Source organism: Mercenaria mercenaria, chromosome 13, assembly GCF_021730395.1.
Source record: "Mercenaria mercenaria strain notata chromosome 13, MADL_Memer_1, whole genome shotgun sequence".
In the NCBI taxonomy this organism is placed as follows: Eukaryota; Metazoa; Mollusca; class Bivalvia; order Venerida; family Veneridae; genus Mercenaria; species Mercenaria mercenaria.
In genome coordinates this window covers 66,944,164-66,962,487 of record NC_069373.1, presented here as the reverse complement: position 1 = coordinate 66,962,487, position 18,324 = coordinate 66,944,164, and the positions used below count along the sequence as shown (strand labels likewise).

At 35.7% G+C, this 18,324-nt stretch overlaps 1 protein-coding gene across 4 annotated transcripts in view; it reads left to right on the top strand.

Annotated features, from left to right (window-relative positions):
- The window catches only part of LOC123529932 (uncharacterized), a 30,445-nt gene extending 16,698 nt beyond the window's left edge, over positions 1-13,747 (top strand). For 2 of the 4 annotated variants that reach the window (XM_045310529.2, XM_045310530.2), the window contains exons 2-9: positions 6,560-6,644; positions 8,130-8,250; positions 9,144-9,198; positions 9,557-9,645; positions 9,974-10,184; positions 12,278-12,370; positions 12,698-12,766; positions 13,117-13,747. In XM_045310529.2, coding sequence (XP_045166464.2) covers positions 6,626-6,644; positions 8,130-8,250; positions 9,144-9,198; positions 9,557-9,645; positions 9,974-10,184; positions 12,278-12,370; positions 12,698-12,766; positions 13,117-13,473 — 1,014 coding nt within the window. In that variant the 5' untranslated portion in view covers positions 6,560-6,625 and the 3' untranslated portion in view covers positions 13,474-13,747. The remainder of the gene's footprint in view (positions 1-6,559; positions 6,645-8,129; positions 8,251-9,143; positions 9,199-9,556; positions 9,646-9,973; positions 10,185-12,277; positions 12,371-12,697; positions 12,767-13,116) is intronic. The other 2 variants (XM_045310531.2, XM_045310533.2) reach the window with 2 other exon arrangements.
- Positions 13,748-18,324: the final 4,577 nt, after the last annotated feature.

Genomic DNA, 18,324 nt, shown 5'->3' with positions numbered 1-18,324 from the left:
TACACTAAACTTAAAATATATTTTGTTTGAAATACCTGCCCACTGGGATAAATAAGAAACAAGCTTCAAATTAAATTCCTATAGTATCAAATTTAGATCAACATCCAAACCTACCATGGGTCAAAATCCATCCTGTTCTGTTTCATGCACCTGTTGTCACATTTTATCAATTTTTCCATTGAAAAATACATTTGTATACCAGCCAAATTTGAAAAAGTTTTTTCACCACAAGCTAAAGCAACCTTTATGCTTTCAGAGTTATAAGAAACAGGATTACGAATATATTTGGATAAAAATGTACCAGAATCCAATCAAAACAATTGTGAAAATATGCATTTTTATGTAAATTTTAGAATTCTTGTAATTTGCTACAGTTTGTATGTGTATAAGTGTTTTGTGTACAAGTAACGTTAAAAGAAATAAGTCAGCATGGGAACTATGTAACAGCTTATTTATAACTGCTCTGCTTCTTATATATACTACCACACATTTATAAACAACTTTCTCAAATTGATTTAAAGTACTACAAACATACAGTAGCCATATACCCGGTATCAGTCTTAGGACAATAGTAACAGTGCTATGCTTCAATTTAGTAAATCTAAATTTGTCGCTGCTTATTACATTGAAGTACGTAATTATTTATAACAAATTTTCTCAAGAACAATACCAATGTTTAAAATGCATGCATTTCTTGTATGAGTAGAAATCAAACTCCATCCCTACAGCAACTTGATTGTAAAGAAAATACCGCCTTTAAGCTGCCTATAGATTTCACCACCAATTTTAATTGTTGAAAAAGTTTAGTAAAATCTCTAAAATCAAGACCGTGTGGTCTTAAGACCGTGCGGTCTTCTCAACTGCGCATCTGACAGAATAGTATAATCCATATATTTAGATACTACACATCACCTACCTATATTCTTCTCAAAATAAACGGACAAAATATGAAAATTCTATACACTTACTTTTAAGCTTATCCATTGTACATCTTCAAGAATTCTCCTTCTCCAAGTTACTCTTTTAGGCATAGAAATTCGCAAAAGTAAATCCCACTTGTAAACAAAATGAAATATACATAACGATTGCATCACTGGTCAAGTTGTCAATAGTAACCAAAACACTGTACGTCTATAATTTCGAACAACACTAACACGAAAACTTGGCTATTTAAGTCCACATTGATGCGACGTTCGAATTAAAAACATAAATTCCCATGTTCCAAATTAAGTAGCTCCATTTATGAATTAACTGTCAAGAACAGTATTTTTAAAATACACTTTTACTAAAACACGTGAACGCATAGTAAATGAAATAGTAAATCATCCCATCGAAATACTCATTCACAATTATGTGTAAAAATTCACTTAATTAATCCAAAGCGTTACAATCAATGAAATAACCACCTATCTATTGTGATACCCGCTTTTATTGACCAATCATCGCTTTACCTCAACTGACCTGTCACTTTATTGTCAATAAATATACATACTCAATCAACCCGACTTTCAACTAAAATGAACTGTCATATTAAGTAACATAGGTTCATGGGAACAAAAAAAAAATCGCCATAAGAAAAACATGATTTACACAACTGTATGAAAATTTTTTTTTTTATTACACTTGAAATATAAATCTTAGTTCTGGTCGGGTGTTATGACCCAAACAAACATACCAAACACATTAAGAGTTCGCACATACCTCAATCCTCTACCTCAACTACTATCCTCTCTTTTACTTTTTCTACTCTATCTCAGTAGTTGGTCACTTTAGGCTCTGGTTCTGGTATCCTCGCCCAATTACTTTTTCATCCTGGAATAACCTAGTCAGCTGATATTTATACGTACGGTGAGGATTGGACTTTTTGCTATCTGTCAAATGAAAACAAAGGGCCTGGCAACGGTCTTAACTATAACCTGGATGCATTTCCGCATCTGGCTAAGCCGGAGATATTCACGAAAATCCTGGTCCTGATTTCCACAACGCGACATCAAATGCCTCTTCGGTTTCTGATATCATGGAAAACTTCAGTCAATCTCTATCTTTTGTAACACTATAATGTTTCAAGCTTCACTAACAAACAGACACCTTACAAGGTGAACTCAATCATGTGTCGTCATTTTCTTTCACGAAACCTGGCTCGGTCCACCAACACCAATCCGAATCATTTGACTTTAAAACACAACTATGCCCTCCGTTTAGAAAGACAACCAGAGATAACCATGGCGGTGTTTCTTGTCTACGTGAAAAACTATATTTCCGCTGAGAGAAGCACATGGATCTTGACCCGACGGAGTTGAGTGCATTTGGTAGAAATTCCGAATTAATAATAAAAAGTTCTTTATGGAACGTTCTATGCGTCCCCAAATTCTCTCCTCTTTCTTGTACTAGTATAGAAAACGCAATCGACTTGCCTTTGACACAAACATAAACAATATTGTCAGCGCCGGGGACTTCAATCTAGACATGAAGAAAAACTCCAACACAAAAAAAAATCACGACATCGCGGCACAATAATAATATGACTACAAGGATTTCTGACCTACTCATTACACTGAATCTTCTAACTCTCTCTTTGTCTTTTTCTTGTCTCTTTCTTCCGTGTAGTGTCTTTACACATCAGAGTTGGTGATCCCTTTCCTTGATCCACATGTTAGATTTCACTGTCCTATTTCTGTTGTCTAGAGCTGCTTCTAAACCTAAATCTCGGGTCTTATAACGAATGGTATGGGAAATTTTGACCCGGCTGACTATGACATCTGAGACAAAGGCTGCATCTACTGACTGGGACTTCCTTTGAACACCATGACATTAATGCACATGACACAATCTGACTGCACACATACTATTTATTTCAAAACAAGCATATACCTAACAAAATAGCCACAATAAACAAACAATCCGCCATGATGCACAACGACAAACGCAAATACATCAGAAAAAGAAAACGGGCATATGACAAAGCAAAACAAACGCAAAATGAACAACATTGGCACAATACAACAACTACGAAATAAAACAAAACCCAGCTACTCAGAAACCGCAAAATTCACAGCTCTCACAAAAACCTGTCAGATCAACTAAAAAATGAAAACCTATAAAACATCAACTTTTGGGAAAATCTTAAAAAAAAATTCATTGCACCAACAAACGCCAAATACAAACGTACAAACTCTAACCACAATGGAAGCTATCACCTCTGACTCAAGAAAAGGCCTAATATATTAAAAAACTTCTTCCAATCACAAACTATCTTAAATGACACTAACAAAGCAACTGCCACTTATACATAACATATCAAATCATCCGCAACTCAGATCAATCACAATAACAGAAGATAATAGCTACTACATTATAATCATTATCCAATTGGAAATGCTTCTGACCGGAACAATGTAAATAATAGAATTCTAAGGAACTATCGCACCAACTGTCCACAACCACTTTGCAAACTTTTCAACAAATCACTAAGCAACGGCAGAGTCTCACAATGGAAACTAGCACATGTCATCGCTGTTTCAAAAAGAACTGACCCTCAATAGTTTCAAATTACAGACCAATATCTTACTTTAGCACAATTAGCACGGCACTATGAAAAAATTATCATAAGCGGGTATTCAATTTCTCTTACAGAATACCACAATTCTTCTCTTCCGTCTGGATTGGTACCTAATGATTCAACAACAAACAATTAGTATCCAAATACAAATACATTCTTGTCAGCTCTAGACGAAGGGAAAGAAGTCCCGTGGCAGTCTGTTTGCGATATCTCCAAAGCTTTTGACCGTGTTTGGCATAGAGGTCTTCTCTCATAAGCTCGAGTCTACAGAATTTCTTGGAAGTCTCCTGGAATGGGTTCCGAGACTATCTACAATAGAAGTCAGAAAGTGGGTCCCTTCCTGGTGCTCTTCCGACACAGTTGCTATTTCTGCTGGTGTCCCTCAAGTTTATTCTTGGTCCTCTTCTCTTCATCGTTTTCATCAACGACATTGTCCAGCATTAACTCCTACTATCAAACTGTTTGCAGACGACACAAGCCTATACATCATTGTTTTAAACCCAACTGCAAGCTGCGGATATTCTTATTATGATCTTCTGAAAATCACCAACTTGGCGGATGATTGGTTGGTCGATTTCAAATCCAAGAAAAACAGAGACTCTTCTTATATCACGCAAACATAACAAACCTATCCATCCTCCCCTCTCTATGAAAATGGTTTCCAAATAAACGAAGTTGATTCCCATAAGCATCTTGGAGTTACATTTTCGCACGATGGAAGCTGGCACGAACATCAAGAACACATCCAAAGAGAGGCCATTGAACGAATAAACGTCATGAATCCCTAAATTCGTTTTAGATAGAAAGGCACTAAACTATTTATCTATCATCATAAGGCCACTTCTGGGAGTATTCGGACGTTGTGTGGAGCATATAACTCAAACAACCAGAGACAGAACTGAGAAATTCAGTTAGAAGCCTGTCGAATTATCACCGGCGCAACAAAGCTAGTCCTCATGAAAATCTCTACACAGACACTGGATTCGAGCTTTTCTTGAAAAACCAGAAGAACAAAAACACAACTCATTCTAATCTATAAATGTATAATCTTCTATCTCCTGAGTATCTCTCTAACACACTTGTTCCTCACACGGATGGACAGGCCTCTGCAACAATCTAGAAATGCAAGCAATACCAGAAACTTTCAATGAATACCCACCTTTTTGCTAACTCTTTCCTTCCATCAACTATAACTGATTGGAAACCAATTACCAACAGACATTCGAACTGTCCAACTTTGTCAACCTCAAAGAAGACTATTGCTGAAATACACAAACCTCCTTGTCATTACTATATAGGAATCGCAAAAATCAAATACGCAACTGTAGGCTTTCGACGCATTGTAGCCCCTCTTAACGAACACCTCTTCCAAAAATATTGTCAACAGTCCTCTATGCTCATGCGGTTGAAGCGAAGCCAACTATCATTATTTCTTTCTTGTCCAAAATATATCATGAACGCACTGAACGCTTAAAATATCAGACCACTACCAACTATTACTTTACACACACTGCTTTATGTGACACCTCTATTCCAAACACACACAACAGCACAATATTCAATGCACATACAAGAGGGAAGTACATACAAAAAACAAGGAGATTCGAAACATAATTACTATGCACTGCCATACTAACCCATATATATTTACACCCGGTATACAGACAAAGTTCAAATCCAGCTAGTCTCTAAGCGACCACTCAAACTCATTTCTTCTCTAATTTCCTATTTTTTTCGCCTCCTATATCCTCTTTTCTATGCCACATAGACACTCACATTTTATAACAATTAATATATTGCCAACCTATGATCTTTAAGTTATAATTATTTCCTATTTTGTTTTTTGCGTTCATACACGTAACGTGGTTATAACTAAAAACCTAATAATAAGAACAAAACAAATGTAATGAATAAACTGCAATCAATTTAACATCATACAATCACTTTATAAGTTTACCGTGATTTCACATGCAAAACGTAAATATTTCAGGAGAGATTTTTTCAAATAAGCATTCAGCTTCCAACACACTCCAGAATGCTTTTTTTTTGATTATATACCCATGTATGTTAACATTTTGTGATTAATAAAATAGTGATTTAAACCAATAGCAAGAAGATGTTCAATTAGAATAAATATTTTTATAATAATAATAATAACAACTTTATTTTCTGAAGGTGACATACTAAGTGTACAAATACATATATTTTACAACTAATTTACCATAATGGCCTCAACTGAATACATTCACACATACACACAATCATACAGTCAATTAATAATTTAACATTTATACAAAAATACACATATCAGAATTTCTTAAATTTCAACGACAAACACGTCTCCAATCAAGAAGTCTTAAATAAACGTAATTATAAACATAACTAGTTTAAAAAGAATTCTATGCCTCACAAATATACATTCATGACAATTAAGATACATAGAAAAAAGAAAGTCTGTCCCATAAGATAATAAATAGTTCCAGATTTGAATAAAAAAGATAACATCACACTGGAGAGAAGAAATTGATGTATACTGTCACATCTGCTAAATTGTTCACAAATTAAAGGACATACTTGAAATTCACCATTGAAAAAAGTTTCTATGTTCTGTATGCTCAAACATATACCAGTCAATATTATCGGGCAGTTATCAAGTGGGGGGGGGGGGGCACTATGATGGGATGCTTCTTTTGATATACATTGTAACAAATATACCATAAAGAGCGTAACAGACAGACAGACAGACAGATACTTTATTCATCCAAGGTATATGATATACAACATGAGGATATGCAATTTGTTTGTTTTTTTTGTTGTTTTTTTTTTTTTGTTTTTTAACAACTAGATTAGTAATACTCAAGAAATTTGGATCTTTATTCCTAAACATGCAGAAATGTTTGATTTTTTCCCAGTATAAATTTTATAAAATGTGTTTTAATGGTATGAAGTAATCTGACATGAAAAAAAATATTTGAAATTTGACATATGAACGTTTTTCAGATGTTGCAAAAGTTCAGTCGAATCCTCCAGAAACTTGCGAAGACAGTTCACATGGTATAAACAAAGATGGACGAGAATCAAGTGTGTAAGTATGTGTTGGTTAATTAAGTCATAAAGTAGGGGTTTTCTTATGCTTTACCCTTTACACCAATTTATTTCTATAACTGTTTTTGTTTTGCCACTTGTAATTTCCTTCATATTTATTATTTTATTCATCTCCATGTAGCCTCACATCCACGTGTTTCCTATAATCCGCATTTTTATTCAACGCGAATTTAAACGACTATCCGTCTATTGCTAAAATATTCCTCTTATTAAATTTTTCATACATTTTTGATACTTCTACCGCCATGTAGTGACCGTTCTTTATATAAATTGCAACTTCTGAATAGGGAACGTAGGTAAAAAGACTGCGTACATAATGCTATTGCTTCTGAGAGGTTAAAACGCTCACTGTGTTTTTTTTTTTTTTTTTTTTTTTTTTTTTTTTTTTGGGGGGGGGAGGGGCGGGGGGGGGGAGTTTGGGGAGCCGTTATTCAATAGTATTCCAGTTGTGTAATGGCGGGCAGTTAACCTGTTGTTCTCCGTAAGTAACTGCTTATTTCTTCTTACATGATTCAGAGGTGGATGGTGATTAATTTTATACACAATGCCTTCTATCAAATCGTCACAGAGAACATACGACTCAATCGGGATCGAACTCACGACCGTAAGATCCGTAGACCTTTTGCCCTCGGTACTGAGCGAAGAGGGCGCCTAGCACAGTTTCTTTGTTTTCTCAACATGCTCGTTTACACTACGTTTGGCTTACAAGGTATAATCATATGACACTGAAAGACGATACAGTGGGTTAAAGATAGTGTTAGATGTTGACAAAAAAAAGCAAGAATAATTACGTTGATGTTCTCATTTATTTCTTAAACGTTACAACGATATACAGCCTTCTGTATTATTATTTGTTAAGTTATTAGAAAAATTGCAAATTCTTATATCGATTACGTTTGTAACCCAGCAATTCACCAATTTATCTATTTAGAGACGGACCCCTAAGACGTTTGAATGGGTCGCTTAACATACTAACAACAACATTTTATTGTATTTTTAAAATCCTGATTAGACAGAATATATTGGCCGCTGTGGAGAGGTGATTTCTCTTACGAGTTGTCGTTATAATATGAACCTACAGCAAAGCTTGCATTAAAAGTCCACCTAAGGAAGGGCAAAAACACAGACACTTTGGGTCAGGACCCTGTCCGTCTCCTCCGCTCTCGGTAAGAACGGAGGAGGGTGGCGGCGACATGACCTCAGGTTGTCTGTGCTGAAAAAAGTGTTTCGTTTGAACACATAATTATGGTCTCTTAATAAAAGATTCTGAAAAAAAAATACAAAAAGGAACTGAAAATTTAGTGGCCAATGAATGCAACTAGTCTCTTCATAAACATGGTCTGTCGAGCAGGTTTAACGATGTAGATATTTGTTGATCACGAAAGACACGCAAGACATTATTTCATAGGGTCATTTTTCCATTGTATATTATTAAAACATTCCATCTTCTTAACTTTTTGTCTAGTTTCAGTTTATTGCTGTAAAATGATTTTCAACATTGGAAGACGTGTTTTAATATTTACAAAAAGATTGCTAATTAGTGTATGGGTTACGTTGTCTACATTCATCATGGCTTGCTGTAGGAGGTTAGAATTTAAATAATTTTATTAAAATTTAAGACCAATAGCAAACCACTGTTCCTATAATGTTTACTTTCGATTTCATTACTAGATGCTATTTATAAATTCAAAAATTCTAAGCACGTCTTGTTTGTATTAAATTCTGTTCCGAAGTATGAATATGTTGCGAAAAACTGGCAAAGTGCTAGTAGATGTATGTGCACGAGCATTTTTCCGGGAAGTAGATCTAATAAAATACCGCTAGAATTTGGAGTTATTTCTTTGTGTTTTAATGTTCATGCGCAGGGCTACACACTTGTTGTTTAGCTTCCTTAATTTCTTTTTGAATATAGAAACGGTCAGCATCTATTCAACTGTTGTTTATTACATATACAGCTATTCAACTGTTCTTTAAGTTGTTTGATTGATTAATACACATCCATTCAGTTGTTGGCTGACCCTTGTAAAACGTCTTTGTTTAAATTTTTCTAAAAAGTAAATGAGTTTACATTCATTCAACTGTTACTCCACAGCCTACACATCCGTGCCGTCTGATATTACCAGCACTGTTCGCCATTTAGTCACTGTCTTTTTGGGATGCATCCCTTTTAACAGTTAATGGTACTGTCCAAATTGAAAGATGGACAAGTTCATAATAGAAATTTAGCAGGGTTAGGGTTTAAAAAAAAGTCCTCCTAATGCTATACGATAGAGAAAGCGTATAACTTTGAGGGATGCTTGGTTGGGTGGATAAGCCATCGCCGCGCTAACCCTGGTCACTAAAACGTCAAACGAAAAACCTTAACCCGAATTATTGTCAATTTCTTCCGTTGAATATTTATTTATAAACTGACCATGTTTATATGTTTTGAGCATCAGATATATTACACAGATTAATATTGTATGATTTTCGGTTACAGAGACCCGAAAGAGCCAAAAGGAGAACCTGTATGCACAGGGTGTGTTAAATATAAGGTAAATCTTCATTAAATTATTAATGTAATTCGTCTGTTAGTGATTTACTTATTCCGTCATAAACCAGCATGTCGCAATTGTTTATTACGCATTTTTTTCTCTGTATTTGCATAAAGATGGAAACAATTTAGGGTCGAATACTAGCTTCATGCCGCAAATTCCAGTCGAATGCGTCTCTTCCAAGCAATATACAATGTAGATATGCTCCCGAGACTATATTACATGTAATAAAGTGGAGTTTAGTGCAGAAGCGAAGAATTGGCCAGTTCCAAGAATGTGCTTGGAAATGTTTTAATCTTAAAGATCTCTTTTTGTTTGCCATGGAATGATAATTAATTGACTCGTTTGTTAATTTCAGGATGAGAATGATCGCATGTTTAAAATGCTAAATCAGACTCTAGCAGAAAATGAGCGTCTTAGTAAAGAAAATACCGCCATCCAAAAAAGGTTTTTCAATAAACTTTCCTACTTGACCCATATAATGTTTGCATACTTTGCGTATGTCGTGCTTTAATTAATCATAGTGACATTTATTGAACTCACGAATGATTTTAATGCCAATGCCATGGATGCTAAGAGGTGGACTATTCATGTACGACACCTGAATAGCAAAGTCAAAGTCAATATACCACATTTTAATTGATCTTATAGTAAGTATACATCACTTGTCAATAGTCTTAATTATGCTTGCAACAGCATGTACTGTTGTCGATTGTTATAAGAACTTAATTAGTAAGAGTGATTTCTGTTACATGCTACGTCTTGATTTGTACAGATCAGAGGAGATTACCTCCGCCATGGCCAACATTTTGGAAACTAAGGGTGACCTGGAGAATGTCAATGATGAGTTTGCTAATACAAAATTAGCGAAAACTTTTGAGAAGCTTTATGATAACAAGTGGACGGAATTGTCGGAATGGTTTGACGAGAACACACCTGATCTAAACGAGTTAGAGAGAATAAAAAGTATTACAGGTCTGATGAAGGTAATGTTTACACTTGGTTTTTAGAGACGATCTTTTTGAATATGAAAATAGTGTCAAAATGGATAAAAAAAGTTCTAAATGAAATACATTCTTGAAATGCGGAAATACACATGACACGTAGATCTATTTGAATTAAAATTTGTTGGTATTTTTGTCTCAAATTAAATATCATTCGCATCAAAGTAGCCACCTCAAAACATTTTTACAAGCTATTCTTGTTTTCAAAACCATACACCCACAACATTCCCTTCTCCTTTTCTCCCAGTGATAAAACGCTGATTAGAAGTCGGAAGTTTTTGTAAACTTTGTAGCATATACTAGTATCCTGTTTTACCATTTCAAGAGTAAAATAATCTCATTTCTGAATTATACTTTCTGATATGATATTACTAAATAAATTATGACCAGAAAAGCATAAGCACCCTTCTATATCAGGATGTTGAAAGATGCTGACAACAATGTTGTATTTTGAAGCTGTAAATGATAACACTTGGCCAAACATACAGTGTGGCAGTCTTTTTAGCTCACCTGAGCCAAAGGCTCATGGTGAGCTATTTTGACCGCTCAATGTCCGTCGTCAGTCGTGCGTCGTCCGTCATGTGTCCGTCAACATTTTCTAAAAAAATCTTCTTCTTGAAAACCACTGGGCAGAATTACACCAAACTTCACAGGAATGATCCTTGGGTGGCCCCTTTTCAAATTATTCAAAGAATTGAATTCCATGCAGAACTCTGGTTGCTATGGCAACCAAAAGGAAAAAACTTTAAAAATCTTCTTGTCCAAAACCACAGGGCCTAGGGCTTTGATATCTGGTGTGTAGCATCATCTAGTGGTCCTCTACCAAAATTGTTCAAATTATCCCTCTAGGATCAAATATGGCCCCGCCCTCGGGGTCACATGGTTTATATAGACTTATATAGGGAAAACTTTGAAAATCTTCTAGTACAAAACCACACGGCCTAGGGCTTTGATATATGGTATGTAGCATCATCTAGTGGTCCTCTACCAAAATTATTCAAATTATACCCCTAGGGTCAAATATGGCCTCGCCCCGGGGGTCATATGATTTATATAAACTTATATGGGGAAAACTTTGAAAATCTTCTTGTACAAAACCACATGGCCTAGGGCTTTGATATTTGGTATGTAGCATCATCTAGTGGTCCTCTACCAAAATTGTTCAAATTATACCGCTAGGGTCAAATCTGGCCCCGCTCAGGGGGTCCCAAGTTTTACATAGACTTATATATGAAAAAAAGTTTAAAAATCTTCTTGTCTGAAACCACAACACTTAGACCTTTGATATTTGGTTTGTAGCATTGTCTTATGGTCCCCAACCAAAATTATTCAAATTGTGCCCCTGGGGTGAAAAGAGGCCCTGGCCTGGGGGTCCTAAGTTTTATATAGACTTATATAGGAAAAAACTTTAAAAATCTTCTTGTCTGAAACCATACAACCTATGCTTTTTATATTGTATGATGCATTGTCTAGTAGTCCTCTACCAAAATTGTTCAAATTGTGCCCCTGGGATTAAAAGAGGCCCCGCCCTGTGGTCACTTATTTACTATGCGAGTTATATAAGAAAAAAAACTTAAAAAAATCATTTGATCATATTTCCAAGAATGTTTAATTATAATTACCTGATGACCCCAAGTAATATGATGTCACTTGACTGTGATCTTGACCTACTGACCTACTTTCTTGTTTTTTAAGATACAGCCTTGAAATTTTGATGACATACACAGTTTTGCACACCAATCGTAAAACTGAATTTCATTGACCATGAATGTGACAAATCGTTAAATTGAATTTCATTGACCATGAATGTGATCTACTGACTTTTTTCATATTTTATCATCAGTTTGACATTTGAAACATGTAGCTCATATTACTCAGGTGAGCGATCCAGTAGGATGGCATACTGTATCTTAGGTGAGACTTCTGAGAAGTCGTTCTAATATAAACAGAACAGAAGTTCTCACTCTATAGCTGGTCATAAAAATCAACCCGATCTGGCAATGAAAGCTCGACATGGATCTTTGCAGCAATTGGGCAATGTAACCATTACTATTACTTCTTTTATCAAATTTCAGAATGCGTACGAGGAGTGCCAGCGTTTAGCGGACGAACAGTTACGCAGGTTCCTGTTTCTAAACAAGGAGGATGAAATTCCTACTTCTAAAGAGGCAAGTTCATTTAACATACTTTCTTATGGTTTACTTTACTTTAGTTCGTTATTTATTAATCTTAACTGCATTGTTCAGAAAGCTTAAAAAAATTCAAATCACTGTGCCTGTGTCATTGTACGGACACATATCGAATTAGGAAGTGCAATTGTGACCAAGAAAGAGTTTGAGCTCTCGACCTTTAGTAGACACCTTATCCAGTAGACCGCCGTTATCATAATATAATCGTATAGAAAACTTCAAATAAAATACCAAATAAAATCGCCATTTTCCTTCTAGAGTGCATGTAATTCTTTTGAACTCTATGTCAAACTTTTGTATTACTAGGAAGCTGCACTGTTCAAAATCAGACGACTTAGTGGTCAACAACCTGGCACAAGAGATTCAGTTATAAAGGTAACAGATATTCAATAAAAGAAAAGTGGCTTTATACAAAGCTAACCAGTCTGCCATTTGATTTATTTGCATACAAACGATGCATTTTGACTATTTATTTCTTTGTAAACAGATACTAACTTGACAGAAAAGCAAATATTAAAATATATAGTTTATTCCATGTTGGAGGAACAAATAGTGTTACCTAGGGCCTTGGCATACTTATTTCCAATGTAAATACCATATGCAATGTGCAACTCCCAGACCCATTGCTCAATGGCCGATGTCACACTGTATGTATTCATATCTTCGAGTTCTTGTGAGTAAAGTTATAAGCTGTACACTGCTTCATATAAATGATTTTGTTTCAGGAAGTCATGTGTAAGGTTCTTGACCCAAAGAGGACGCAAGTATTTTTTACTGAAGAAAATAAGGATGAGGCGATGAAACAACTTGAAGGATTTTTGCAGATATATATTGACAAATGTTGGCTTATGACAATATCTCATCCAAAGTTGCTGCTAATATTTGACGTCATTGGTCAGCCATATACTGGTACTATCAAAGAACGTTTTAAACAGTTTTCTACACAAGATGATGTAGAAGCTTCGGACATGGAAAAAGATAGTGTTTTCGAGGTGGTCTGGCCATGTGTTGCACTGGAGGATGGCACCGGTGTATATGCTAAAGGAGATGTAATAACAGTAGATATCCGCAAAGAAACGTAGCTTAATTTTCACATACAATAACATATAATTCAAGTGCTAATATGTGTCTAAAATACTCAGTCTGATTTTGCAAGGAGTAAAAACGACAAAATGACCAAGACGAGAAAGTCTAGTTGTGTGTATTGCAAGATATCTAGTTTAAGACAGCTATGGTATCTGAATATTTCCAAGTTGTGGACATGAATTTAGTGCATTTATTCCCGATTCTTATATTTTCTGTCTAACCTAAGAACGTGCTTTTATTTGTAATTATTGTAAATAAAAGTAAAGTCACGGTGATTCAGTTTACTCCAGGCCGTAAATATGTTTATCATACCTCAAATAAACACTCGATGTACAATTTCCGTAGAGCAACAGAGATTTATTTTTAGCTCACCTGTCACAAAGTGACAAGGTGAGCTTTTGTGATCGTGCGGTGTCCGTCGTCCGTCGTCCGTACGTGCGTCCGTGCGTGCGTCCGTAAACTTCTGCTTGTGACCACTCTAGAGGTCACATTTTTCATGGGATCTTTATGAAAGTTGGTCAGATGTTCATCTTGATGATATCTAGGTCAAGTTTGAAACTGGGTCACGTGCCTTCAAAAACTAGGTCAGTAGGTCTAAAAAAAGAAAAACCTTGTCACCTCTCTAGAGGCCATATATTTCAAAAGATCTTCATGAAAATTGGTCTGAATGTTCACCTTGATGATATCTAGGTCAAGGGTCACGTGCCTTCAAAAACTAGGTCAGTAGGTCTAAAAATAGAAAAACCTTGTGACCTCTCTAGAGGCCATATATTTCACAAGATCTTCATGAAAATTGGTCAGAACGCTCAACTTGATGATATCTAGTTCAGGTTCGAAACTGGGTCATGTGCCGTCAAAAACTAGGTCAGTAGGTCAAATAATAGAAAAACCTTGTGACCTCTCTAAAGGCCATATTTTTAATGGGATCTGTATGAAAGTTTGTTTGAATGATCAACTTGATGATATCTAGGTCGTGTTCGAAACTGGGTCACGTGCGGTCAAAAACTAGGTCAGTAGGTCTAAAAATAGAAAAAACTTGTGACCTCTCTAGAGGCCATATATTTCATGAGATCTTCATGAAAATTGGTCAGAATGTTCATCTTAATGTTATCTAGGTCAAGTTTGAAACTGGGTTACGTGCCATTAAAAACTAGGTCAGTAGGTCAAATAATAGAAAAATCGTGTGACCTCTCTAGAGGCCATATTTTTCATGGGATCTGTATGAAAATTGGTCTGAATGTTTATCTTAATGATATCTAAGTCAAGTTCGAAAGTGGAATACGTGCCATCAAAAACTAGGTCAGTAGGTCAAATAATAGAAAAACCTTGTGATCTCTCTAAAGGCCATATTTTTCATTGGATCTGTATGAAAATTGGCCTGAATGTTCACCTTGATGATATCTAGATCAAGTTTGAAACAGGGTCATGTGGGGTCAAAAACTAGGTCAGTAGGTCTAAAAATAGAAAAACCTTGTGACCTCTCTAGAGGCCATACTTGTGAATGGATCTCCATAAAAATTGGTCAGAATGTTCATCTTGATGATATCTAAGTCAAATTTGAAACTGGGTCACGTGCCTTAAAAAACTAGGTCAGTAGGTCAAATGATGAAAAAACCTTGTGACCTCTCTAGAGGCCATACCTTTCATGGGATCTGTATGAAAGTTGGTCTGAATGTTCATCTTGATGATATCTAAGTCAAGTTTGAAACTGGGTCAACTGCGGTCAAAAACTAGGTCAGTAGGTCTAAACTTATTAAAATCTTTTGACCTCTCTAGAGGCCATATTTTTCAATGGATCTTCATGAAAATTGGTCTGAATGTTCACCTTGATGATATCTAGGTCACTTTCGAAACTGAGTCACGTGCGGTCAAAAACTAGGCCAGTAGGTATAAAAATAGAAAAACCTTGTGACCTCTCTATAGGCCATATTTTTCATGAGATCTTCATGAAAATTAGTGAGAATGTTCACCTTGATGATATCTAGATAAAGTTCAAAACAGGGTCACGTACCTTCAAAAACTAGGTCAATAGATCAAATAATAGAAAAACCTTGTGACCTCTCTAGAGACCATATTTTTCAATGGATTTTCATGAAAATTGGTCAGAATTTTTATCTTGATAATATCTAGGTCAAGTTCAAAACTGGGTCACGTGAGCTCAAAAACTAGGTCACTATGTCAAATAATAAAAAAACGACGTCATACTCAAAACTGGGTCATGTGGGAAGAGGTGAGCGATTCAGGACCATCATGGTCCTCTTGTTAATAAACTATTTTAAAAGAAAAATACCAGCTATTACCCGACAGGGTGTCAGTTGTTTCCAAAACGTACAGACAAGTATTCCAATCTTTGATCCAGCCTCTGAGTAAATTTTTAATAACGCCCTGACCTAGCTGTAAGTTGTTTCAAAACCAGAAAGCGACATGCATTCTAATCGGTTAATCTGGCGACTAAGATAAACATCTTTTTCAAAACAAAGACCTAGAGTCCAACTAAAATAGTGAGTTCTTCCTATTTAAGTTTTATAGCCTGTTTTGGAGAAAAAAAAACTAAACTACTGTTGAAGCTAACTTCTGTTTTTTAGACCAGGGTGTGATTTTCGGAATAATCATAATAATAGCTCTGACCAGCTTGGTTGCTATCGGAATTTGTCAGCCTTCGAAAAATGACTGTTAAACACGCGCTAGCACCTCTGGTGTTATTGCTTTTCTCATGTCGACAAAATGAATCTGTTATTTATATAATACAAATACCAGTACAGTCTGTATTATTATACCTTAACTAATTAACGTTGTAAAGTTTGCATAGACCCAATATGGATTTATTTTGAATACTACATTCCGAACACTTCTAAGTTGTGAAACTTGTTTTCAGGTCCACCCGGCCGGGCGTTACTGTTTTTCGAAGGTTAACAATATGCTAGCCTGTGCCATTTATATAATTTATTATTTTCTTATTAGAGTCTCGTTAATGCACAGTACAACAAAAAAAAAAGTTATGTATCGCTATGTATACTTAAATCTCTGTTTACAAAGATAGCGTTTTCAAATAACAACCTCCTATCTTTGAAATATGTATGCTATTCTAACAATTACTCAGATTCTATTGGTTTTTCTATTGCATTCAGCTCGATTTTCATAAAACGCATTTTCCGAACTTACAGGTGCTACTCTGCACATGCATTATGCAAGAGCTGATCTATGTGGAAATGGAAAATTGAGTTTACTAGCTCTTGCGTTATTTAGGTGCAGAGTGAAAAGTAAATAAGTTTTCAGTGTTGACTTCGGGTGGAAATGAAAAAAAAAGTTAGTCTTACTAGTGGTCCCACACATGCCATTTTAGATATACACCATCCATTAATGATGCACCCACACATATATGTGGGGGCATATTGCATTGCTGCTGTCCGTACGTACGTCCCGAAATCGTGTGTGTCCAACTCCTGCCAACCTATAAGCTGATTTGCTTCAAACTTTCACAGATGAACAAGTTTGATGTGCAAAAATAAAAAAAAATAAAATTCCCCCAACGCCCCCTTTTTAAACAAAATTTGGATGATAATCTAGGAATTAATTTATTATGGCCTAAAGGAAGGAATTTTTCTGTGGCTATTTCTACTGCATTTATGGTCCATTGAGAGAGGATGGCACAGCATGTTTTATGGACAGGATTCTATTTTACACTAAACTGAATATCTCTCAAAAGTGTTTGACGCCTTGCGAACGTCTATACAGGTGCAAAACGTTACATTCTTCATAACTTTTAAGTTTTTCAATGATATTTGATAACTAGATAGATTATCTGCCGTACAACGTTTCTGAGTGTAAACCAGTTTGCTCCACAGGCACCAGTATCGGACCTGGGACAAAAATATGCTTGTTTTCATCCTAAATGAGTTAAAAATGAAAAATATGTAGTGAAATATGAGCCCCCATCAAAATATACATATGTCTACTGAAGGCCAGAATCTCGAGAATCGAGCCTGCGAGCAATGGGTTCACTTCCCGGGCCGTTGTGAAATAAATTCTCTAGACAATTAAACAAGCTACCTATCAATATTTCACGTGTACATTTAGCTACAAAATGAGACCAACCCCAAGTCTCTAGCCCTTCCCGTTCATGAAATATCTATCAGAAAACGAGTGCCTATCTGTTGAAAGTTCCAGGTAGATAGAAATGTGGCACAACGGAACAGTACGAAATCACGGACTAAAAGATGTTTGTCAGCCTAGCAAGGGTCAAATTCATTTGACATTAATAACAAGTATTACTAAATATGCAAATTATGGCCACTCACACGCGATATTTACTTTTTTATTTTTCCGTCGGTCTTTCAATTGTATTATCCGCCATTGAAACCGATACGATAATATCAGAGTAATTTTGTGCGAAACGATGCGGTTCTGTCGGAGGTGTGTCGCTATTGGCCAATCAGAAATTGTGTTTAAAAATACCTTACGAATTCTGTTCAATGGCGTAGCATTCAATTGAAAGACCGTCGAAAAATTTGAAACGCCAATATCGCGTGTTTGAGGAGCTACTGAGGATTGTGAGTGGCCCTAGTTTATGTATTTATTTATACTATTTAGTATTTTTTATTGAATCTGACCCTTGCTTGGCTGACAAACATTTTTTAGTCCGTGATTTCGTACTGTTTCGTTGTGCCACATTTCTGTCTACCTGGAACTTTCAGCAGAAAGGCACTCGTTTTCTGATAGATATTTCATGAATGGGTAGGGCTAGAGACTTGGGGTCGGTCTCATTTTGTAGCTAAATGTACACATGAAATGGTGATAGGTAGTTTGTTTAATCGTCTAGAGAATTTATTTCACAACGGCCCGAGAAG